General features: G+C 50.1%; 2 protein-coding genes across 10 annotated transcripts in view; one reads left to right on the forward strand and one right to left on the reverse strand.

The window, feature by feature from the left end:
- ZZEF1 (zinc finger ZZ-type and EF-hand domain containing 1) overlaps positions 1-6,403 on the reverse strand; it is a 142,742-nt gene extending 136,339 nt beyond the window's left edge. For 3 of the 5 annotated variants that reach the window (XM_009189385.3, XM_021928580.2, XM_021928581.2), the window contains exon 1: positions 5,874-6,227. In XM_009189385.3, the coding sequence (XP_009187649.2) occupies positions 5,874-6,227 (354 nt within the window). Of the gene's footprint in view, positions 1-5,873 lie in introns of all 5 variants that reach the window. The other 2 variants (XM_017950275.2, XM_009189386.3) reach the window with 2 other exon arrangements.
- Positions 6,404-6,482: 79 nt separating this feature from the next.
- On the forward strand, positions 6,483-21,022 carry LOC101010683 (neuferricin). Of its 5 annotated transcripts, none has more exons than XM_003912120.4 (4): positions 6,483-7,293; positions 12,144-12,284; positions 17,821-18,007; positions 20,200-21,020. In XM_003912120.4, the coding sequence occupies exons 1-4, from the start codon at positions 7,044-7,046 to the stop codon at positions 20,414-20,416; spliced, it is 795 nt and encodes a 264-aa protein (XP_003912169.2). In that variant the 5' UTR covers positions 6,483-7,043; the 3' UTR covers positions 20,417-21,020. The 5 variants fall into 5 exon arrangements, with proteins under 5 accessions (XP_003912169.2, XP_009187652.1, XP_009187651.1 ...); XM_009189388.3 differs by having other exon boundaries at positions 6,483-6,643; XM_009189387.4 differs by having other exon boundaries at positions 6,843-7,545; positions 20,200-21,022.
- The last annotated feature ends 2,705 nt before the right edge of the window (positions 21,023-23,727 follow it).

Here is a 23,727-nt window from a genome sequence, read left to right on the forward strand (position 1 = left end):
GTTTTAATGGGTGAGGCAACTGAGATGCTGTGGTCTAGTAAGTTGACCAAAGTCACCTGGCTTGAGAATGGTAGAACTAGAACTTGCTCACAAGCAGGTTGGCTCGAGGCCCAATTCTCAAGCTCAGTCTAAAGAACAGCAGAATGAGCAGACTCATAACATGGCAAACCTGCTGATGCTGTGACAAGCTAACTACACCCGCCCAGGTTGTTAGGAAAGGGGTCCCTTTTTGGAGGAGGGGAGGGGCAGCTTGCAGGCAATGAGTACCAAGGTCCCAGCCAGTTCAGGCTCTAGACTAGGTGCTAAAGTATCATTCTCAAAATGTGCCATGCCCTCTCACTTCAGTATATTTGCATATGCTATGCCTTTCAAACGAAGTATCCCCTTCTTCCTGTGCTAGGCAAATTCTTCCAGCCTCTCAAGCCTTGTTACGGTGAAGCCTTTCTCAAACTCCATGCTGCTGGTAAGTGCTTCTCTGTGGTCCTTGAAATTGGAGTGGGCTTAGGATGGAGCAAGGAGCAGACAGGAGAGAAGGAGAGCAAAGGACAAAATTCCCACACACATGGGAAACAGGATAATAAAGTGGCTGCTTAAAGAGCACTGGGAGACAAGGGTAGAAGGTATAAGAGTGTCAAGGCTGCTTCACTATTCAGATGGGATTCTGAAGGCAATGGGAGCCACTGAAGTTTCTAAAGCAAGGCAGTACCGTGGTGAGGTGGTATTCTGGAAATCAGGGAGAGACAAAAGAGCTGTGTGGCCTTTCCTCCAAAGCTCTCCTAGGTCATGAATTTCTCCAAAGAAACCAATACCATCAACTCTCCCACAGCAAAGCACGCAAAGCCGAAGCGAGCAAAAATAATCTCCACTCGGCCAGGCACGATGGCTCATGCCTGTAATCCCAGCACTTTGGGAGGCTGAGGCAGGCGGATCACAAGAGATGGAGACCACCCTGGCTAACACGGTGAAACCCCGTCTCTACTAAAAAATACGAAAAATTAGCTGGACGTGGTGGTGGGCACCTGTAGCCCCAGCTACTCAGGAGGCTGAGGCAGGAGAATGGCGTGAACCTGGGAGCTGGAGCTTGCAGTGAGCCAAGATTGCGCCACTGCACTCCAGCGTGGGCAACAGAGACTCCGTCTCAAAATAATCATCTTCTTCATCATCGTCATCATCTCCACTTACCAAGGATCTTTCCTGTACTGCCTTATCACCATTCACAGCCAGCGATCCCTTACCAAAGACATCTGCCTTATCACCATCCACAGCCAGCCATCCCTTACCAAAGACATCCTGTGTACAATGGTAGTGCAGGCAGGAGGCTGGCGGCCTCACAGCCTAGCTGCACGACAAGGCCAGGCAGTATGCTCCAAGTGCCAAAGGATCTGTACAGAACAGGTAACGGGAGCCTCAGGTGTAGGGCTGAAAACACCATTAAGGAGACACTATCTTAATCAAGCCACAGAAGACATGGTGCTGACCAGGTGACAGTGCCAAGGTGGGGAATCTTCAAGAACTGATAGCAAGGTCCATACACAGGACAAAGCAGGCATCCCACTAGCCAGCACAGGGCTCGTGCGGGGGGAAGATAAATTAGGTAAGGGAGTTAGGGACAAAGCAGGTATCCCACTAGCTAGCACAGGGCTGGTGCAGGTGGGGAAGGGAAATTAGGTAAGAGAGTTAGGCTGATGTATGGGCTTCAACCAATTCAGACAAATACAGATTTGGTCCCTCAGGTAGTGGAGAGCCGAGGGCTCCCGGCTGAGGGCAAGAAAAGCTGGCAGCCTGCTGTTGCTTTAAGGTGCACACACACAGCTCTTACAGTCTATAGTCTTAAAAGGGTGGATAATCACATCTGCATATTCCTGCGGGCAGAGTTCCTGGGCTCAAAGCCATTCTAAATAAGTTGACTAATACTTTTCACATAATAATACGAAGATGGGCATAGGGCTTTTCTACAAACTTCCTGTAAACCCAAAAGTGCCTAAGAACCTTTCAAAGTTTTCACGAAAACCGTATTTAACTGTTTCCTTCAATGTCAAGAAATATTTTATTATTAAAAGGTTACAGACTGAATATAAAATACGAGGTCTGAGTGTGTGTGGACTACAACTTCCACAGTCCCCCAAAGCACCTGGGCATTGGCAGCCACCCAGGCTGCTAAGACGACGAACAGAGATGAATCAAAACGGCCCTTCCCTTACAGCTTACCACCCCACGAACTTCACAAAGCAGGCACCAAAACTATGTGGCAAATTAGTAAAACAGGACCTATTCATATGAAATTTCACTTTAGGGCCATCTGTTATCACCCTGTGCTCAGCACACTTTTCTGCCCTAGATTTTCTAGAATCATACTCTAAGGGTACAAATATCTAATCTATAACCTCTGATGTGAAATAAGCACTTAATTTTAATTCTATTTCCCCTCTACACGGCAGTCAATTAAATATTGCTCCCTGTGAACACACTGAAGAGTCCTTTCTCCCTGGACCACACCTACCACGAGAAAAGGTGTGTTGTCCTATAAAATGATAAGGCTTCAGACTTTGGTCCATGGTCCAACTCCAAGAACTTCTTTATAAAACCTCCTCAAGTAACTGAGATCACAGGAATGTGAAAGCAAGACAGCTGCGTGGACACGAATGGCAGTGTAAGCTGGGAAGCCAAAGAAGAAACATGGAACACTTGGAAACTCTCAGCATTATAATAAACCATGCACAGCCATGGCAATTGTTCTACCATGTCAGCTCTTATAAAAATGAATGACGGAAACAACTTGTCATTCTAGTTGCTACCATAAAGACATTTTATTATTTCACAAGCCCTTCATCTTGTAGTAAAATACAGCAATATACTCTCAAAAGCTTAGATGTAGATTAACAACACAGAATTAACTGTGTAAGTATACACGAAAGTATATACTCACTCAAGTCTAAGGACAGACATTTTTAAAGCACGGAATCAAATGCATGGCTAATTCTTGTATTGTTTGGCTAGTCCTAACTTACTAGTCCTTACAGACAGAGCAGCCATCGTGAGATTATCGAGAGAGGGTAGCCACTGTGAGATTATCACGATCAGGTTTTTAAACCTTGGCTAAGCCTCACTCACAGAATTGTATGACCTAGCTATGGGAATCAAAGACTGCCAAATATAACTCAATATTTTCTCTCCCCTTCCTCAATAATTAAGTCCTGAGTTTTAGCTGAATATATGGCCATGGAAAAAGAATCCCAGCCTCTCCTACAGCTGAATGCGGCCATGTGACTGAATTTTGGCCTATGGGATGTAAGCTGTGCCCATAAGAGAGTGAGCATAGCTCTCTCTTTCCGTTTTCCCTTTCTTGCTTGTTGGAATGTGGAAAATGACAGGAGAAGGAGTCAATAGAATTACCAAGTGGAAGATGTCTGTGGAGGATGACAGCACAAGATGGATGAAGCCATGTCCCTGATGATGATAAAACTGCCACATCAACCCTGGACTGCCTACCTGAACATTTTCATAAGAAAGCAGCTTCTCTGTTTAAACCACTGGTGCATTAGGTTTTCTGTCCCTTGAAAAAGATTTGTCTATCCCTAATACACCATACCAGACTTCTTCCAGATTCTCTGGACTTTGGACTTTTGTGGATACAATTTCCTCTGCCTGAAACGCTGTTACTACCTCCTGTAACACTGTCTGCTTTCAACATTCACCTGTGGCTGAAATGTTAGGTTGTCAGGTAACTCTTGCTTGAGCCCTAGGTGAGGTTAAATACACTTGCTACTTATTCCTTATACCTTCCCTTGGTTAACATTCACCATATCTTACAATTACTGGGTTAATACCGGTCTCTTCCACCACACTACGTACTCTTTAAGAGCAAGTATCTGCTTTGTCCACTGTCATCCAAGTCAGTGGCACTCAATATACGCCCAATAAACATTTGCTCAGTGAACAATAATGCCACAACCCCTCAGTGATTTCTGAACCACACCTTGACCTTATGAACTCTACATAAAGTTCTATTTCTGTCAGATCTCATCTCAGAATGTAAACGGTGTTTCTCTCCATTTGCCTTTGCACAAATCTGCAAAGTGCCAACTCCTTGAACAGTTCTGCATGGTTCTTTCCATTACCACTTCATATTCTCATAATACAGACAGATACTAGAGGGAAGGTGCTACATGTATTCTTGGAAAAAAAAAAAAGGAGATCTTTCACTAACTAATATGACTCTTTTTTTTTTTTTTTTTTTTTTTTGAGACAGAGTCTCACTCTGTGGACCAGGCTGGAGAGCAGTGGTGCGATCTTGGCTCACAGCAACCTCCACCTCCTGGGTTCAAGCAATTCTCCCACCTCAGCCTCCCAAGTAGCTGGGATTACAGGCACCCACCACCAGGCCCAGCTAATTTTTGTATTTTTAGTAGAGATGGGGTTTCACCGTGTTGGCCAGGCTGCTCTCGAATTCCTGACCTCAGATGATTCTCCCGCCTCGGCCTCCCAAAGTGCTGGGATTACAGGCATGAGCCACCACACCCGGCCATGACTATTACTTTTAAGGGCTGGGATGCCTTAAAGGCACTTTTTTCATAAGAAACACACAAACTACATTATCTGAATTCTGGCCATGTACAGGAAGACATTCTTAAAATACTTTAAAAGCCTCTGATTTTCAAGTAAACAGAATCGTTTAAAGGCATTACAAGTACCTGCTGGTTTACTGCTTTATGTACTCACTCTTCGTGGCCACTGAAGATTCTACATGGTTGGATGACTCATTTTCACAAATTAAGTACCTTTTTTGTCATACCGTGGAGTTAAAAGAAATAGGATCCCAGGAAGGAGGTAGTGAGACATTAAAAACCAAAAATAGGGTGAGGGTGCGGGGAGAGAGAGCATCAGGAAGAATAGCTAATGGATGCTGGACTTAACACTTGGGTGATGGGATGATCTGTGGAATAAACCAGCATGGCACAAGTTTACCTATGTAACAAATCTGCAAATCCAAATCCTGCGCATGTACGCCTGAATTTAAAATAAAAATTGAAAGAAAGAAAAAAAAAAAAAAGCAAGAGATCCAGGTGATAGTCTCAGTTTTACTAATGATTCACTGGGTAACCCTGGATCAGTCTTGTCAACTCAAAGTGAAGTACCCAGTAGATAACTCCCAAGACGCCTTCCAAGGAAAACATTTTGTTGCCAAATCAATTTGCTCTTAATGATTTAGCACACATGATCTTGGTGATTCTATGAAGAACCGTATAATTACAAGTATTCACTTGCAATTGTGAAATGACGTAGGAAACCCGGTATTTGCCTATCAGTTTCAGATCCTATGAAGGTTTAAATGAGTCTAACATATAGTTCTTTAAGGGTCTACAAACCAATGTGTATTTTGGGAAAGCTAGTTTTTGCATCAGGAGGATAGGTTTCAGAATGTGAACCTTTCCAGTACGTTACTACTGCCTTTCCACACTCATTCGGTGCCCACACTGAATTCGGAAGGTGTTGTGTAAAAACGTGGACAGGACAATATAAAAAATGGTTTTCAGCGCCACTCCTCCTATCCTCACATCTCTTTTCTCTCCAAACTGTTCTAGAACCTGATAAAAGGTCTCCAGAGAGCAGCGTCCATCAACTGCACAAAGGTCTGCATTACAACATACAGACATCTGGGCTTGTCCAGCTCTTCAGAGCAAGGACGGCCTCATGCAGGCTTTCCAGACCTCTCACACAGGACAGAGAGAGACGAAGCAAACGCCTGGTGAAAAGCTGGAAACACCTGACATGGGTCTCCGCCTGGCCTCTCCAAAGCAAATGCCCACCTCTTCCTTCAGTCCCCTGGAGGCGACCGCCCTGCCCCACCCCCGCAGTCGCCTGCCGGCCCTGACCTCCTCGAACTGCTCGCTAGAGCAGCCGGCGCCGCGAGCCTCCAGCAGCTCCCGGAACTGCTCCAGAGTGACAGACTCTTCGCCGCGGCCCAGCCGCTCTTCCAGCCAGCGAAACAACGCGCCGCGATGCCTCGACACCAGCGACTCGCAGGGGGGTGTGGGCAGCAACGCAGCCGCAGCCTCTCGCAGCCTCGCCGGCTCCAGCAGCGCCGCGGCTGGCGGTAGCGCTGGAGCCGCGAGGCCCGGGCCGGGGGTCGTGCCCGAGACCGCGGCCCAGTCCTGGTGTGGGCCCCAGCCCTCGCCCCCGGCAGCTGCCGCTTCGTCTTCACTGCTGTGACTCGGAGCGTTCCCCATGAGGTCTCCGTCTCGGGCGCCCGGCTCTGCAGCCGCCGCCGCCTCCCCGCCTCGACCTGTCAACCTCCGACAGCAGCCGGCGGGCGGGGACGGGGAGGAGACGACGGCGGCGGCTGCGGCTTCCGGCTTCCTGGCCGTCAAGCGACAACTGCTGTCGCAAAGGCGCCGTCACGTAGGTAGCAGGCCTCTACCAACTCACGACAGCTAGGCGGGGAGCACCGCCTCAAAGGGTGCAACCTTGATTTCCCAGAGGACGAGTCTGTCTCAACATCTACGTCATTCCGCAGCCTCTGCTGCCGCCATTTTTGTTGGGGCTGACAACCTGCAAGCCAAGAAGTACGAGAAGAGCCAGGCGCCGGTGGTTCACGCCTGTAATCCCAGCACTTTGGGAGGCCGACACGGGCGGATCACCTGAGGTCAGGAGTTCGAGACCAGCCTGACCAACGTGGTGAACCCGTCTCTACTAAATACAAAATATTAGCCGGGCGTGGTGGCGCGTGCCTGTAGTCCCAGCTACTCGGGAGGCTGAGGCAGGAGAATCGCTTGGACCCGGGAGGCGGAGGTTGCAGTGAGCCGAGATTGCGCCTCTGCACTCCAGCTTGGGCGACAAGAGCTAAAACTCTGTCTCCAAAAAAAAAAAAAAAAAAAAAAAAGGTCCAAGGAAAAAGTCGCAGTATCGCCAGAGCCAGGAATATACAGACAGAGCGAGCTGAGAGGGAGCGCGCGCGCCGATGACGTCACTCTCGGCGTCTCCGCCATCTTGGCTGTAGACAGAGGCGGCAACTTGGGCAGTGCGGTGCGCGTGCGGCCGTATCGATGCTGAGGCTCGGAGGCCGTGGGCTTTTGTTGGGCCTGGCTGTAGCCGCAGCAGCGGTGATGGCAGCACGGCTTATGGGCTGGTGGGGTCCCCGCGCTGGCTTTCGCCTTTTCATACCGGAGGAGCTGTCTCGCTATCGCGGCGGCCCAGGGGACCCGGGCCTCTACTTGGCGTTGCTCGGCCGCGTCTACGATGTGTCCTCCGGCCGGAGGCACTACGAGCCTGGGTCCCACTATAGCGGCTTCGCAGGTATCAGCGAGGCTGCTCACACCTTTCCCTCCGCTGGCGCGAGCCGGTAGCCGCCTGCGCGTGGTTCGTTCATTATTCATCTATTTCGCCCGCACCCCCCACCCCACCCCACGTCCATCAAACCCGCGCGACGGACGGTTCCGAGCTGCACCATCCTTCTGGGCTCTCTGGCTCTGGCGGGACTGTGGGCCAGCTCTGTCATTCACCACCGCCCTGCATGACTTATGTTGGAGAAACATGTCTTCTCTCTTGGTAACCATTACCCACCGTCGGAAGCCGAGGATACGGGCTGTGTGCCAGACTTCTCAGGGCACAGATAAATGAGATCCCGCCCCGCCTCTACCCTCACAGTTTCCTTACTAATTCCAACCATTTCTTCATTATGCCCGGGTCCGAAATAATCTATCTTCCCTCCAACCCCTTAGCGTGTTGTTTTCAAGGTTCATCCATGGTTTATGAGCATACCTCAATACTTCATTCCTTTATGGCCGTCATATAGTACATTTGGTCTGAGTCATTCCTGCTTCTAGTACAGATGCACCTGTTTGCTTTCCTTAGAAAAGATTATGAGGTTAGGGCACAGGAAAGGGGTCCAGTCCCCTTTACAGTCCTTCATATGTAGAACAAAGCTGTACATATGTTAGGCCTCAAGGAACATTTGTCAAATTAAGTTTATGCTGGTGTCCCTGTTTTACAGCTGAGGGGATTAAAGGATGTGATTTGCCTAAAACCCTCATACCTGAGTACTGACAGAACATGGACTTGGACCACCAGCCTAGTGCTTTTTACAGGTGTTGCCTTGCCAGCCAGCGGGACTGACCTCCAAAATTTAAAAAGAAAAAAAAGTGCAGGGCAGGCCTAAGATCAGCTACTAGGCTGATATTAAAGAAGCATTTTCCACTTGTCATTATCTTAGGGGAGTTGGGAAGCTCCCTCTAGCACTTAAAATACAAGCGCCTTCCCTCTGTCTAGGGAGTGCTTCAGAAATACAAGGGTTGACACAAAAGGAATGAAGTCCAGTTGGTCTCGCAAAGCCCCTGAGATAGTCCAGCAGGGGAAGGGACTTACTCAGGGCTACACAGTGAGTTAGAAGCAGAGCTGGGACTGGAATCAAAGTGAAGGCAGTTTTCGTTGCGCTGCCCTATCCCGTGCTGTTGGAGATGTCGTTGGATGTTTGCACAAGTGTGGGCATAAAACCTTCGATTTCTGGAGTGCTTTTTCTTTTTTTCTTTCTTTTTTTTGAGATGGAGTCTCGCTCTTGTCACCCAGGCTGGAGTGCAGTGGCGTGATCTCGGCTCACTGCAACCTCCGCCTTCCAGGCTCAAGCGATCCTCCCACTTCAGCCTGCCAAGTAGCTGGGACCATAGGTGTGCACCACCATGCCCAGCTAATTTTTGTATTTTTTGTAGAGATAAGTTGTCACCATGTTGGCCAGGCTGGTCTTCAACTCCGGAGCTCAAGTGCTCCACCCGTCTCAGCCTCCCAAAGTACTGCGATTACAGGTGTAAGCCACTGCACCCAGCCTTTTTGTTTGTTTGTTTGAGACAAACTGGTTCTGTAGCCCAGGCTGAAGTGCGGTGGTGCCATCTTGGCTCACTGCAACCTCCGCCTCCTGAATTCAATGTTCTTGTGCCCCACCCTCCCGAGGAGCTGGGATTACAGGTGTGCACCACCACGTCTGGCTGATTTTTGTATTTTTAGTAGAGATGGGGTTTCGCCATCTTGGCCAGGCTGGACTGGAAATCCTGGCCTCAAGTGATCCACCTGCCTCGATCTCCCACAGTGCTGGGATTACAGGTGTTAGCCAAAATTCAGTGCTGTTTGTTTGTTTTGAGACGGAGTCTCACTCTGTTGCCCAGGCTGGAGTGCAGTGGCGCAATCTTGGCTCACTGCAAGCTCCGCCTCCCAGGTTCATGCCATTCTCCTGCCTCAGCCTCCCGAGTAACTGGGACTACAGGTGCCCGCCACCATGCCCAGCTAATTTTTTGTATTTTTAGTAGAGACGGGGTTTCACCGTGTTAGCTAGGTTGGTGTGGATCTCCTGACCTCGTGATCCGCCCGCCTCGGCCTCCCAAAGTGCTGGGATTATAGGTGTGAGCCACAGCGCCCGGCCCAGTGTTTTTTTTCTTAATATAACCAGAAACTTGTAAAAATGTCACCACTAATTCTAGAACATTTTCATCACCCCAGAAAGAAACTTCTTATCTATTAGCAGTCACTCCTCATTCCTTCCTTTGCCAACCACTATCTACTTTTTTTTTCTGTCGATTGGCCTATTCTGGGCATTTCATGGAGTCACACATGTGGCCTTTTGTGTCTGGTTTCTTTGACTTAGCATAATGTTTTCAGGGTTCATCCACGGTGTATCAGCATGTAGCAGTACTTTATTCCTTTATGACCGAATAATAATCCATAGATATTCTAATAATACGGATATACCACATTTTATCAGTTGATGGATTTTTGGTTTCTTTCTACCTTTTTGCCTGTTATAAATAATGCTGCTATGAACATTCATGTACAAATGTTTGTGTGAGCTGGGCACAGTGGTGTGTGCCTGTAGTCTCAGCTCCTTGGGAGGCAGAGGCAGGAGACTCGCTTGAACCACGGAGGCAGATGTTGCAGTGAGCATTTCTGCACTCCAGCCTGGGTGACAGAGCGAGACTCTGTCTCAAAAAAAAAAAAATTAGCTGGGCATGGTGGCACATGCCTGTAATCCCAGCTACTCAGGAGACTGAGGCAGGAGAATCGCTTGAACCCGGGAGGCAGAGGTTGCAGTGAGCCGAGCTTGTACCATTGCACTCCATTCTGGGTAACAAGAGCAAAACTCTGTCTCCAAAAAGAAAAAAAGGGAACGTGGCAAGGCAGCGTTGGTGGCAGCTGGTGCAGGAATTTGGACATTCTCGTAGAGCAGAGGGAAGCCTCTGAGGATTCTTTGGCAGGAGAATGACATGATCAGTTTATGTTTAAAATATCATTTGAGTGTGGTATGAAGAGCAGATTAGTGGGGCAAGAATGAATGTGGGGAGGTCTCCCTCAGGGTTTACTGTAGTAGTTCAGGTGAGAGAGGATGGCAGCCTGGGCTTGCTTAGATGTGGGTGGAGACAGACACAAGAACACTACTTAGGAAGAAAATAACAGGACTTGGAGACTGGATGTGACAGATGAAGGGAGTGTTAGGAACGGCAGCCTGTGCACGGTGGCTCATGCCTCTAATGCCAACACTTTGGGAGGGCAAGGTGGGAACATTACCTCAGGTCAGGAGTTCAAGACCAGCCTGGCCAATGTGGCGAAACCCCCCTCTCTGCTAAAAATACAAAAATTAGCTGTTCGTGGTGGCGGGCACCTGTAGTCCCAGCTACTCGGGAGGCTGAGGCAGGAGACTGGCTTGAACCTGGGAGGTGAAGGTTGCACTGAGCTGCGATTGCGCCACTGCAGTCCAGCCTGGGTGACAGAACGAGACTCGGTCTCAAAAAAAAAAAAAAAAAAAAAAAAAACTGCATTCCCCAGGCTCAGTGCGGTGGCTTACACCTGTAATCCCAGCACTTTGGGAGGCCAAGGCAGGCAGGTCACCTGAGGTCAGGAGTTCCACACCAGCCTGACCAACATGATGAAACCCCATCTCTACTAAAGATAACAGAAAATAGCCAGGCATGTTGGCGTATGCCTGTAGTCCCAGCTACTCGGGAGGCTGAGGCAGGCAAATCGCTTGAACCCGTGAGGCAGAGGTTGCAGTGAGCCAAGATTGTGCCTTTGCACTCCAGCCTGGGCGACGAGTGAAATTCTGTCTCACGCACACACAAAAAGAACTGCATTCCTGGGTTGCGCAACTGTTTGGCATTTACTGAGACAGGCAGTACTGGAGTAGATACAGGTTTCCTGGCTGTGAGGGTGCCGATAATCATGAGTTCAATGTGGACTTTTTTTTTTTTTTTTAAGAGAGATGGGGTCTCACCCTGTCACCCAGGCTGGAGTGCAGTGGTGTGGTCATAGCAGTCCTCCTTATTTGGCTTCTTGAGGAGCTGGGATTATGAGCATGAGCCACCATGCCCAGCCAGTGTGAACATTTTGATCTTGTGATGTCTGTGAGACATCTAAGTGGCGTTGGATATACAGGTGTGAGCCTTGGGAGACATCTGAGCTGAAGATACAGATGTGGCTATCTTTGCCTGTACATGGGCTTTGAAACCACAGGTGTGGATAAGATTGTCAAGTGTGGCGGTGTGGATGGTCATTGACCCCTAAGGCTGGTAGACAATGAGGAACTGGAGAAGTAGGAGGAAAACCAGGCCAAGGGAAGCAGTCAGCTGTGTTAAATATCGCCGAAGGTAAATGAAAGAATGTGATCAATGCCAAAGAGATGTGTGTCCAAGGTGTAGGAGCATCTGTCACAGAGGAGGTGGTGGGGACCCCATTTCCCTGGGGATGAGGAGTGGGGCTTGTCAAGAGACGTTTCTCAGAAAACAGATTCTTGCCGGGTGCGGTGGCTCACACCTGTAGTCCCAGCACTTTGGGAGGCCGAGGTGGGCGGATCACCTGAGGTCAGAACCAGCCTGGCCACCATGGTGAAACCCCATCTCTACTAAAAACATATAAAAAGTAGCTGGGCATAGTGGTGGGCGCCTGTAATCCCAGCTACTCTGGAGGCTGAGGCAGGAGAATCACTCGAAAGTGATTCTTTCACAGAAGGTGGAGGTTGCAGTGGGCTGAGATCATGCCACTGCACGCCTGAGCAACAGAGCAAGACTCTGTCTCAAAAAAAAAAAAAAAACACAAAAGAAAATAGATTCTTGAGTGGGGACAGTGTCAGTCATTTACAACTGGATCTGATGGAAACTTCTCTCTTTCAGGCCGAGATGCATCCAGAGCATTTGTGACCGGGGACTATTCTGAAGCAGGCCTTGTGGATGATATATCTGATTTGTCATCTTCTGAGATGCTGACACTTCAACATTGGCTTTCATTCTATGAGAAGAATTACGTATGTGTTGGTAAGTAGTCCACAGGTCACACGTTTCATTTGATTGTCTGCAATGTTTTTAGGGGGCTGAGATTTTTTAGGGACTGGGCTCTAGGTTAAAATCTGAAAAACAGCCATGGATTTGTTTTACTTCAAATTCTGGTTGTTAGAATAGGGATGAGACGCCCAGAAGGAGATGGATGGGCACCTGCTTCCGCCCCTCTTAGTCTTGGGAGAGGATTACTAAGCTGTTTGCTTTGGCCTCAGTTTCAGCACAGCCAGTGATTGCTTGCACCATCCTTGAACAACCAGCTCCAAAAGGGCAGCTTCCCCATCTCACTGTGCTCTATGCATCAGGCTTCAGCACACAGCCAGAAAGGCTTGAAGCCTAAATTTATGCTTCCACAAGTCCCCTTTGATGTGGTCCTCTAGGAGGAGACAAACTTCCTGAGTGAGCTGTCTCCCAGGTGGTAGTGATGCCAATCAAACCACGGTGTAGGGCACTGCACTTGCTACTTACTGGTGCTACGTGAGGGACTTGCTTCTCAGATGAAAACACACCAAACTGTGTTCTGAAGCAGTGTTAAAGACTCTGAACACTAGGCCAGGTGCAGTGGTTCACGCCTGTAATCCCAGCACTTTGGGAGGCCGAGGCGGGCGGATCACTTGAGGTCAGGAGTTCAAGACCAGCCTAGCCAACATGGTGAAACCCTGTCTCTACTAAAAAATAAAAAAATTACCCGGGCATGGTGGCACACGCCTGTAGTCCCAGCTACTCAGGAGGCTGAGGCAGGAGAATCGCTTGAACCCAGGAGGCGGAGGTTGCAGTGAGCCAAGATCGCACCACTGCACTCCAGCCTCAATGAAAGACACTAAACACTAGATTGCTTCACAAGTACGGACATGTAGGATGGTTGTAGCCCTTTCTTCCATCTGTCTGCAGCCCCCGCCTCTCACGAGTCCTACTTGGACACGACTGGCTTCCTGAGGAACACCAGTGTCACTCTACCATCGAAACAGGCCTAACTTGGAAGAATTCTTTCCTTAATGCCTCTGAATTTCTGCTTCTGTCATCACTGCTTGAGTTACCTTTTCTGAGAACCCTGGCATTTTTATTAACACCTCGGCTCCCGCCACATCCAATCAGTCAAGGCTTTTTCATGGTATCTAAAGTTTATGTCTGTCCATTGTGGGCCTCTGCAGCACGCCGTCCTTCATTTTCCCAGTCTGCCCAAGATCAGTCTTGAGACCACAGCCCTGTCTACCATTGAAAGCACTGACCTCTACTCACCTGTGCTTCAGAGGGCTGGCTTCTTCCCTTTCCCAATGAAGTTGCCAAACCAAGGTTGAAACATTACTGGGTTAATAAAGAAAAGAAAACCCAATAGAAAAGAATGAGAGCCAGAAGCGGTGGCTCACGCTTGTAATCCTAACACTTTGGGAGTCCGAGGCAGGCAGATCACCTGAGGTCAGGAGTTCAAGACCAGCTTGGCTAACATGGTGAAACCTCATCTCTACTAAAATACAAAAATTAGCCAGGTGTGGTGGCGGGTGCCTGTAACCCCAGCTACTCAGGAGGCTGAGACACGAAAATTGCTTGAACCCGGAAGACGGAGGTTGCAGTGAGCCAAGATTGCACCACTGCACTCCAGCCTGGGTGGCTGAATGAGACTCCATCTCAAAAAAAAAAAGAAAAAGAATAAGAATGGAGTCCAGACTGGTAACTCATGCCTGTAATTCCAGCACTTTGGGAGGCCGAGGTGGTTGGGTTGGTTGAGGTCAGGAGTTCAAGACCAGCCTGACCAACATGGCAAAACCATGTCTCTACTAAAAATACAAAAAATTAGCAGGGTGTGGTGGCACACGCCTGTAATCCCAGCTACTCTGGAGGCTGAAGCATGAGAATCACTTGAACCTGGAAGGCAGAGGTCGCAATAAGCCGAGATCATGTCACTGCATTCCACCCTGGGTGACGGAGTGAGACCTTGTTTCAAAAAAAAAAAAAAAAAAAAAAAAAACAAGAGTCCTGTAAATGGGCAAAGAATGCCAGGCCAAATCCTTCATACTAAGATTTGGGAGCACACTAGAAGTGTTCCAGATGTGTTTGGTGTGGCAGGTGAACTGTTCTTGTCTGAATGATGTAAAATGTGTTGAGGATGGGGTGGGGCATGTGGTGGGAAATGCCTCAGAAGGATTTTAGTTGATGTCAGGATCTTATTGAATACCTACTATTCATAAGTTAAGGTTTAGATCTCAGGGGGACTAGAGATGAATTGAGTCCAGTTCCTGCCCCTGTTAGCTCATTCTGTAGGATAGGGGCCATGTTAGGCTCTTTCAGGTTACCAGTAACCCTGAGGATACATCAGTGGATGAAGGTTTATTGTAAGGGTATATACTGAAGTGAGGACAGCCAGGAAGCCATCTTGGCAGCCAACATGGCCAGGCCTCAAGCGAAAACAAGATGGCCTTGGTTATGCTGTGGATACAGGATTGGCTTGGAGATGCAGCCACTGGTGATCACCATTCTCATGACACAGCTTCTAGAACTCCTCCTGTGTTGCCTCTGCTACTACTGTCCTCTCTTTGGGTCTCATGTCAGAAACTCAACCAAGACAGGCTTGTCACCATATAACACAGACACCCCAAACCCCGTAGTGGGAAGTTCTGTGCCAGGCCAACTCATAGACTGCAGGCCTGTCATTTAGGCCCTGATTCCTTTCTTCATTCATCTAATAAGTATTTAAAAGGAATGCTCTATGCTAAGCTGTTTTATTTATTTATTTGTATATTTTTTGAGATTGAGTTTTGCTCTGTCATCCAGACTGGAGTGCAGTGGTGCGATTTTGGCTCACTGCAACCTCCCACTCCTGGGTTCGAGCAATTCTCCTGCCTCAGCCTCCCGGGTAGCTGGGATTATAGGTATGCGCCACCACGCCCGGCAAATTTTTGTTATTTTTCGTAAAGACAGGGTTTCTCCATGTTGGCCAGGCTGGTCTTGATCTCCTGACTTCAAGTGATCTGCCCGGCTCAGCTTCCCAAAGTGCTGGGATTCCAGACGTGAGCCACCGCGCCCGGCGCTAGCTGTTCTGAGCACTGGGCCTCACTAGTAGAGAGAGGTATCATAAGCAAGTAAACAGATTGAACAACTCCAGATAGGACCACGTGCCAGACTGTGATGTGACGCATGTTCAGGAATTCTGGCTCCTTTAGAGCAGGTGCTTAGGGCCGGCTTCTTGGAGAAAAGGACCGTTAAGCTGAGACTGGGCGGGTGAGTGGGAGGCAGCCACACCGAGACCTGAGGAGAGTGTCCCGGGTCAGGGAAGAGCAGTGCCGAAGGTGGGGAGTGGGGAAGCACGGCCAAGACACAGAAAGGAAACCCGCGTGCTGGAGCCCCCAGTGAACGAGGGGGGACGTAGCTTGTAAGAGGCTGAAGAAGCAAATCAGTTAAATGGTTACAGGGCCTTAGAGGCCTTGATAAGAAATTTGCATTTTTGTCTGCTTTAGGAAGCCATTGAAGGGTTTTCCTCAGGCGTCGGAGTGCCACGGTATGTTTGGAAAAGATCCCCTAGTTGTTTTACGGACAGAGGGCTCTAGGAGGGCATGAGCTGAGGCACAGAGAGCAGTTAGGAGGCCAGTGCTACGGTCCATGCTTTGGAGGAGGGTGATGGCAGTGGGAATGGAAAGGAGTCAACAGAATCAGGATCTGTTCAGAGGTAGGACTGACAAAGTTTTCTGATGGATCAGACAGCAAGGAAGGGAGCATGATGTGGATGTCGAGGAGGAGGAGTCAGGCTGCTAGTCCAGGCTCCTAGTCCGGGTCACAGGCTAGAGGCAACATGGATTTGGGAAAGTCAGGGAGGGCGTTGGACTTGAGAGATAAGCTGAGTCTCAGATGCGCTGAACATATGCGCCACTAGAATCGAACGTAAAGCTAGTTCTTAGGGGTTGCTCCCTCCTCGGTCGCACCTCCCTCAAGTGCTTCCTTTCTGCTTCTCTCGCCTTGTGGCAGGTGCTGCCTCTGAAGGCCATTTGTACCTCTGGACTGGGCTACGTTAGGACCCTGCACTGAGAGAACTGACCTGTTTTTCCTTCCGGCCTGTAGGCTGGGGGACCACTTGCCGGCTGCTGCCATAGCTTAGACTTTTACAAATTCTGACAGGCACTTTAAAGCCGGGCACAGTGTGACTCACACCTGCACCCCCATCTACTCAAGAAGCTGAGGTGGGAGGATTGCTTGAGCCCAGAAGTTCAAGGTATAATGAGCTATGTTCATGCCTGTGAATAGCCACTCCACTCCAGCCTGAGCAATAGAGCAAGACTCATCTATAAGGAAACATCCGGATAGGCATTTTAAAGGAAAACCAGTTTTTACTCACTCACGTCCCCTGAGGGGCACAGCCAAAAGAGAGCAATGGAGGGGAGAGCATGGGCTTAGAGCCACATTAATTCACTAGCGTTGTAGACCACCCCAACTTATTTAGCTTGCCAGTCTCTCCTACAAATAAGAAAACAATTATTTCTCTCATAGGTTTGTTGGGAGGAGTAAAAAAATATTGGTTGCCAGGAGCAGTGGTTCACGCCTGTAATCCCAGCACTTTGGGAGGCCTAGGCAGGTGTATCACCTGAGGTCGGGAGTTCGAGACCAGCCTGGCCAACATGGAGAAACCCGTCTCTACTAAAAATACAAAAAAGTAGCTGGGCATGGTGGCACATGCCTGTAATCCCAGCTACTCAGGAGGCTGAGGCAGGAGAATCGCTTGAACCCGGGAGGCGGAGGTTGTGGTGAGCCGAGCGCGCGCCATTGCACTCCAGCCTGGGCAACAAGAACGAAATTCCGTCTCAAAAAAAAAATACATATATACACACACACACACACACACATATATACACACACATATATACACATATATATACATAGGTAAATACACACATATATACACATATATAAAATAAAGTGCTAGGATAGTGTCAGACATTGAGTTCAATAAATGATCTGTATAAAGCAAAATAATTTGATGTTGGAGAAAATGGAGCTGCAGAAATATTAGCCTGCCTGGGCGCGGTGGCTCATGCCTGTAATCCCAGCACTTTGAGAGGCTGAGGTGGGAGGATTACTTGAGCCCAGGAGTTCAAGACTAGCCTGATCAACAGAGTGAGATCCCCTCTCTATTATAATAAACATGTTAGCCAATAAGCCATTCATTCATCAAACATTAGTTGAATACCCACTGTGTGCTCTAAGCACACTGAAGTATCGAGAAATGAATCACGCACGGTTCTGCCCTCAGGGAAGCATTGTCTGGAAGTGAGAAAGATTTGATAGTTTCTGTAATAAAGGACTCTACAGCTAGAACAGGCATGCAGTTATGTGGGGTTTTCTAGGATGTTGAGAGGTTGGTATGCAAGGCACCGGAGTCCCTGCAGTAGAAGTTCTTAATAAACGCACACCAGCAGGACTGAAGTCAGAAACCCTGGGAACTTGTGCCTTCCCACCCCTGCCTCAGCAGTTAAGTATCTATTCACTCTCACCCTCTCTCTCACTCATATCTGCCTTCCTGTCATCACAGGAAGGGTGATAGGACGCTTCTACGGAGAGGATGGGCTGCCTACCCCGGCACTGACCCAGGTAGAAGCCACGATCACCAGAGGCTTGGAGGCAAACAAACTAGAACTGCAAGAGAAGCAGACGTTCCCGCCGTGCAATGCGGAGTGGAGCTCAGCCAGGGGCAGTCGGCTCTGGTGCTCCCAGAAGAGGTAAGCAGGCTCCCCTTCTGCTCCTTTCAGCCTGTCCCAAATCCAGCTCCTAGGCCATCCTGCCTGCGGCATTCAGTGAATTCAGGGAATTGATTGTTAACCCCTGCTTTTTCAAAATACTGAGAACAATTCCCAACCTTGGCTGCATATTAGATCTTCTGGGGGACTGCCAAAATTATGGATAGTCAGACCTCACTCCACTCAACTGAATGGGTTGAGACTTGGACTTGAAGCCTGGGCATCTTTTTATTTTTCCCAAATTCTCCAAAGATCCTGCTGACACAACCTCGGCCCGGGAATGAGAAGGCACAAGCAGGATTTCTTGCTTTCTTTGGCCTGTTCCGCCATCCACTGGCTCTGGTTTCCTGTTTGCCAGCACAAATCATGCCTGTCTATAGGAGAGAGGGACGAGGAGGTGGGGAGGGTACATGCAGTGATGGCTTCAACTGCTGTCTTAAAAACAAGGTGAGCCGGGCGTGGTAGCACACCTGTGGTCCTGGCTACTTGGGAGACTGAGGCAGGCAGGTCTCTTGAGCTCAGGAGTTGGAGTCCAGCCTGGGCAACATAACAAAAAAACAGTAACAAACAAACAAACAAACTACTGCAAATTCGGAGTTCTCAGCCTTAAATGAGGGGAGCACGGGCAAAGGTAGCAGGAAGGAAAGCTCCTTCCTTCCTGGCCACTAGCTTTGAAGAGACAGCTTCTCCAGTGTCATCATCTCAAGGAGGGGACTGTGAGAACCTGGCCTGCTCACTTTATGGAGAGAAGCTAAGATAGGCATGGGCCTTCCTGTGACACAGGTCTGAATGCAGGTGGCCTCAGAGGGCCCTGGTCCCCCGAGGAGACTCCAGGAGGCCTGCATGCGTTCAGATGCTTGACTTTGCTCCCTTGGGACCCGCCTCCTTTTCCCTCCCCACAGCCCTCCCCTTTGTCTGCTGAACCTCTTCGTGCTTTCATGACTGAGTAATTCAGGATCTGCCTTCCCCACAAAACCCTTCCAGGGCACCCTAGTGAACTGAGGGGCCCTATCCCTGTGCCTCAGCTCAGTTTGTTGTTTTCTGTTCACCTGTGTGCATCTCCCATTAGACTGAGAGGAACAGGCCCTGAAGGCAGGGACGAGGTGTGGAGTAAGGACCCCCAGTGACGGGATGGAGGCTGGGTGGAAGAGGGAGGCATTTGGGTGACAGCCTTATTTGTGGTAAGCTAGAAGTAGGATGTTTTCTCACTGGGTGGCAGTTTCTCTGACAGGAGGCACCGGAAACTGTCTGAGGCATCAGTTCCAAGAACCTCAGTTTCTTTTTTGCAAGGCCTGTGAGTCCATCAGAGACTGAACCCGGTACCCTGAGATGGGCTAGGTCCCTCTGCCCAAGATAGGAGGTTGTCCAGGTTATGTTGGGCCAGAGCTGAATCCTCTATGTCTGAAGCCTGGTGCCACCAAGGACTGGACCTGTGGGGGACAGGACAGCTTGCAGCTACACCCTATGCCAAGGGCTTCCTAGAGAAGGCCAACCCAGGTGACCAAGGGCCAGTGGCCAATTGCCCACCCCCACCCAAGTGCCCCAGAGAAGAAGGTGAAGATCGTGGCCTGCACTGGGTTGTAGTGGGGGAAGGAAGAGGACGGTCACACCCAGACACTGCTTCTGAGAAACTCACAGGCCAGCAGGGGAAGCCCTTTCACAGCTGTTGCCACCAGTGCAGGACCATAGTGCTGCCTCCTAAGAAGGGGCAGGGCAGGGGCTGGGGAGCACAGTGAAAGGAACCATGGACTGTGCCCTGGGCCTGGGGAAGGCGATGATGGCCCTGCAGGGTAAGCTGGAGGAAGTCAGGGGAGAGCATGAAGGCTCAGGGGCTGAACGCTGTAGCCTCTGCCTGCTGCCTTGGGAAACACTCTGGTGGGCTTCTGCTTTTCCTACGGCCTGGCCCACTGCTTCCTGCCCTCCCCTTCCCAGAGGCCCACTGCTTCCTGCCCTCCCCTTCCCAGAGGCCCACTGCTTCCTGCCCTCCCCTTCCCAGAGGCCCACTGCTTCCTGCCCTCCCCTTCCCAGAGGCCCACTGCTTCCTGCCCTCCCCTTCCCAGGAGCCCACTGCTTCCTGCCCTCCCCTTCCCAGAGGCCCACTGCTTCCTGCCCTCCCCTTCCCAGAGACTCGCGAGTGCTCACACTGAAGAAGTCCTCTTTCTGTCTGTCCTCAGTGGAGGCGTGAGCAGAGACTGGATTGGTGTCCCCAGGAAGCTGTATAAGCCAGGTGCTAAGGAGCCCCGCTGCGTGTGTGTGAGAACCACTGGCCCCCCTAGTGACCAGATGCCGGACAACCCGCCACACAGAAATCGTGGGGACCTGGACCACCCAAACTTGGCGGAGTACACAGGCTGCCCACCTCTGGCCATCACATGCTCCTTCCCACTCTAAGCTGTAGCCTTTTCCGTTGATAACACACAGAGAGCTCTGCCGAGAACCTGAGTAGGCCCTTGACACTTGTGTGCCCTGGGATGCCCCCTGGCACAAATCAGGAGGGTCTGGAAGGACGCTGGCTATATTCTGCAAATGTGGCTCATGCCCCTCACTGTGGCTCAGCGTTGTGGTGCCTGAGGGACAGCCGGCCACCTGCCCAGTACTGGTCAGTGTTTCACCACTATTCCCCTTGACCTACTGGCCATCTTCCTCAGAGCCCTCAGATACCAATGGGCGCAAATATGACCAACTCCATTTCCACTTGAATTTACAACCAAAAGCCTGCTGGGTTGGTTACAGCTGGGCCAACACAGGAAGAGGCAATAACAGATGAGCATGGGTTGATTCTGGACTTGGAAAAGCTTTTGCTTGTGTGGATGCGGCAGATCCAGATGTCTCTGAACAAAGCGACAATTTAAAGCGACGACATTTTCTCTCCACTTACAATCAGGTGTGGTGTGTTTTCAAAGGCAGAAGTCTGCATTTTGAGCAAAAGGTGGTTTCCCAGCTCTTACAAGGTAACTGGTTAGCATGACATTAAAGTTTGGGCAGGGCTGCAAACGTAAGGGGGCTGGGCTTGCTGCTTGTCCAATGGTTTGTATTTCCAGGGTCGTCTGTAAGCCCCACACTTGGCAAATGTCGCACCTGTTACCTCTTGACTATTTGTTAAGGTAGATGGGGGCAAGGAGTGTTCCTCCTTCAGACAGAAGTGGGAGCAGCACTACCACAGACAGCACCATGGCCTCTGTGCATCACCCCATCAGAGCCTCCCCCCAGCTCCCTTTCCCACTCAGTCTCCCCCTCAGCATCCTCTAGCTGCCGCTCTCTCTGTCACTGTCTCCTTTTCTCCATCATTCATTTCACTAAATCGCCTTCCAGATTCACAGACTAGAAAGTGGAGGCTGCCCCCGCTCCACTGGCGGACCCGTGCTCACTGCCCCTATGGCCACAGCTGTTCCTTACACTTGGGCTCCGGCTCATGGGTCCTTTGGCCTGCCCCCCGCCATCTTTCTCGCCTGCCCCTCTTGTACCCTTAACCTCTCCCCACCTCCTGGATCTTGCCCCAGGCATGCATTCAACGGCTCACTTCTCTCATGTAACCCCCTCAGCGCCACAGCTGTGGCTTGTACTTACTAGCTTTGCTTTTCAGCCCCGTGTGCTCCAACAACCAGGACAAATTCTACACTGGCACATTCCATAGTCACAGCCAGTTCTTACCTGAGCTTCATCACACTGGACACTGGACTGTGGGGTCCTCCATGAAACCCTCGCTGGGCTTCGTCCTGCTTCCCTTTCTCCCCCTGCCCATTCCTTCTTCATTGCCTTGAGAACCCCGTTTTGCTTCCACAAACCCCTTCCCATTGGCTCCTCTCACTCCAAATCTGGCAGTTACTTAGACCATCAAACCTGCACCTCTACTCCAGGCAGCATTCCAGAGCGTTTCATCTTCCCTTTCCCATCCTGCTTCTCGTTCTCCAAGTGAACGGCCCACCAGCTCCACGCAGAGTCAGAATCCGAGCAGCCATCCACACTCTGTCCTCCTTCCCTCCTAACCCACCTGCAGGTCCCGGGAGCTCCGCCTCCCTGATTCTCTCCTTTCCCTTCCCTCTTACCTGTCCCCAGTACTCCTTCTCTGGCCTAGGCTGTCATTTCTTACCTGGATTACTGAAGGAGCCTAACTGTACTCCCTCCCTCCAATCCCTCCTCCGCACTGCTGGGAGCCATCTTTCTTTCTTTCTCTCCTTTTTTTTTTTTTTTTTTTTTTTTTTTGAGATGGAGTATTGCTCTTTTGCCCAGGCTGGAGTGCAGTGGCGCGATCTCAGCTCACTGCAACCTCCGCCTCCTGGGTTCAAGCAATTCTTCTGCCTCAGCCTCCCAAGTAGCTGGGATTACAGGCACGTGCCACCACACCCAGCTAATTTTTGTATTTTTAGTAGAGATGGGGTTTCACTATGTTGGTCAGGCTGGTCTTGAACTCCTGACCTCGTGATCCGCCCACCGCATCCTCCCAAAGTGCCGGGATTACACACGTGAGCCACCGCACCTGGCCGAACTGTCTTTCTTAATCATGATCAAGGCATGTCCCATTTAAGCCTCCTCAGGGGCTCCCCTTATCTATAAGGACTGAGTGCCAGCTCCTCTGCTGCGTGCCACATGAGGCCCTTCTGTGGCCTCTCTCCTTTTAGACCTGTGCCTTTCCCATCTTCTCCCATGTGCACCTCCTTTCCAGCCTCCCTCTCACTGCGGTATGTCTGCAGTGCTTTCACACAGGCTGTTTCTTTTGCCTGGAATGACACTTTCTTCTCTGTTGAATTAATCCGCCCCATATTGCTTCAGTATTCAGCTCAGTCAGGCCCTTCTTGGAAGGCTTCAGTAACTGTTGGGCCAGCAGTGAGATACAGAGGCACTTTCCTTGGTTCCCATGGCACTGTGCTCATATCACAGTGGGCTCTTACCATGAACTTCCTATCAGCCTCTTGAACTGGACCAGACACTCTGAGGACAGAGCCCCAGTGTGACTCAGCTCCGTACCCCTATATCCACATGACTCAGTGCCAGACCCCTATAATCCACTTTACTCAGTGCCATACCCCTATATCCACATGACTCAGCTCCATACCCCTATATCCACTTTGCTCAGCACCATACCCCTATATCCACATGACTCAGCTCCATACCCCTATATCCATGTGGCTCAGCGCCATACCCCTATAATCCACTTTACTCAGTGCTGTGCCCCTATATCCACCACGCCTAACATGTGGGAAGTGCGTGCAGAGTTCTTTTTCTTTTCTTTTTTTTTTTTTTTGAGACAGAGTCTTACTCTGTTGCCCAGGCTGGAGTGCAGTGGCGTGATCATAGCTCACTGCAGCCTTGAACTCCTGGGCTCAAAAAGATTCTCCCACTTCGGCCTCCCGAGTAGCTGGGACTATGGGCATGTACCAGCACGCCTGGCTAGTTTTTTATTTTTGTAGAGATGGGGTTTCACCATGTTGCCCAGGCTGGTCTCAAACTCCCGGGCTCAAGCAATCTGCCCACCTTGGCCTCCCAAAGTGCTGGGATGACAGGTGTGAGCCATCGCGCTTTTTGGAGATAAGGCAACAACGGCACATAGAACTGAAGTCACTGAGCGTGGAGCTGAGCCTAGAATGCAAAGCTCTGGATGCCTGATTGGTGTCATTTTCACTCCTCCATATTTCTGTATGTTTGGCCCTCCCTGGGGCAGGACCAGGAGCAGACAGAAAGGAGAAGAGCTGAAATTAGGATTT

Source organism: Papio anubis, chromosome 17 (assembly GCF_008728515.1).
Source record: "Papio anubis isolate 15944 chromosome 17, Panubis1.0, whole genome shotgun sequence".
NCBI classification, from domain to species: domain Eukaryota; kingdom Metazoa; phylum Chordata; class Mammalia; order Primates; family Cercopithecidae; genus Papio; species Papio anubis.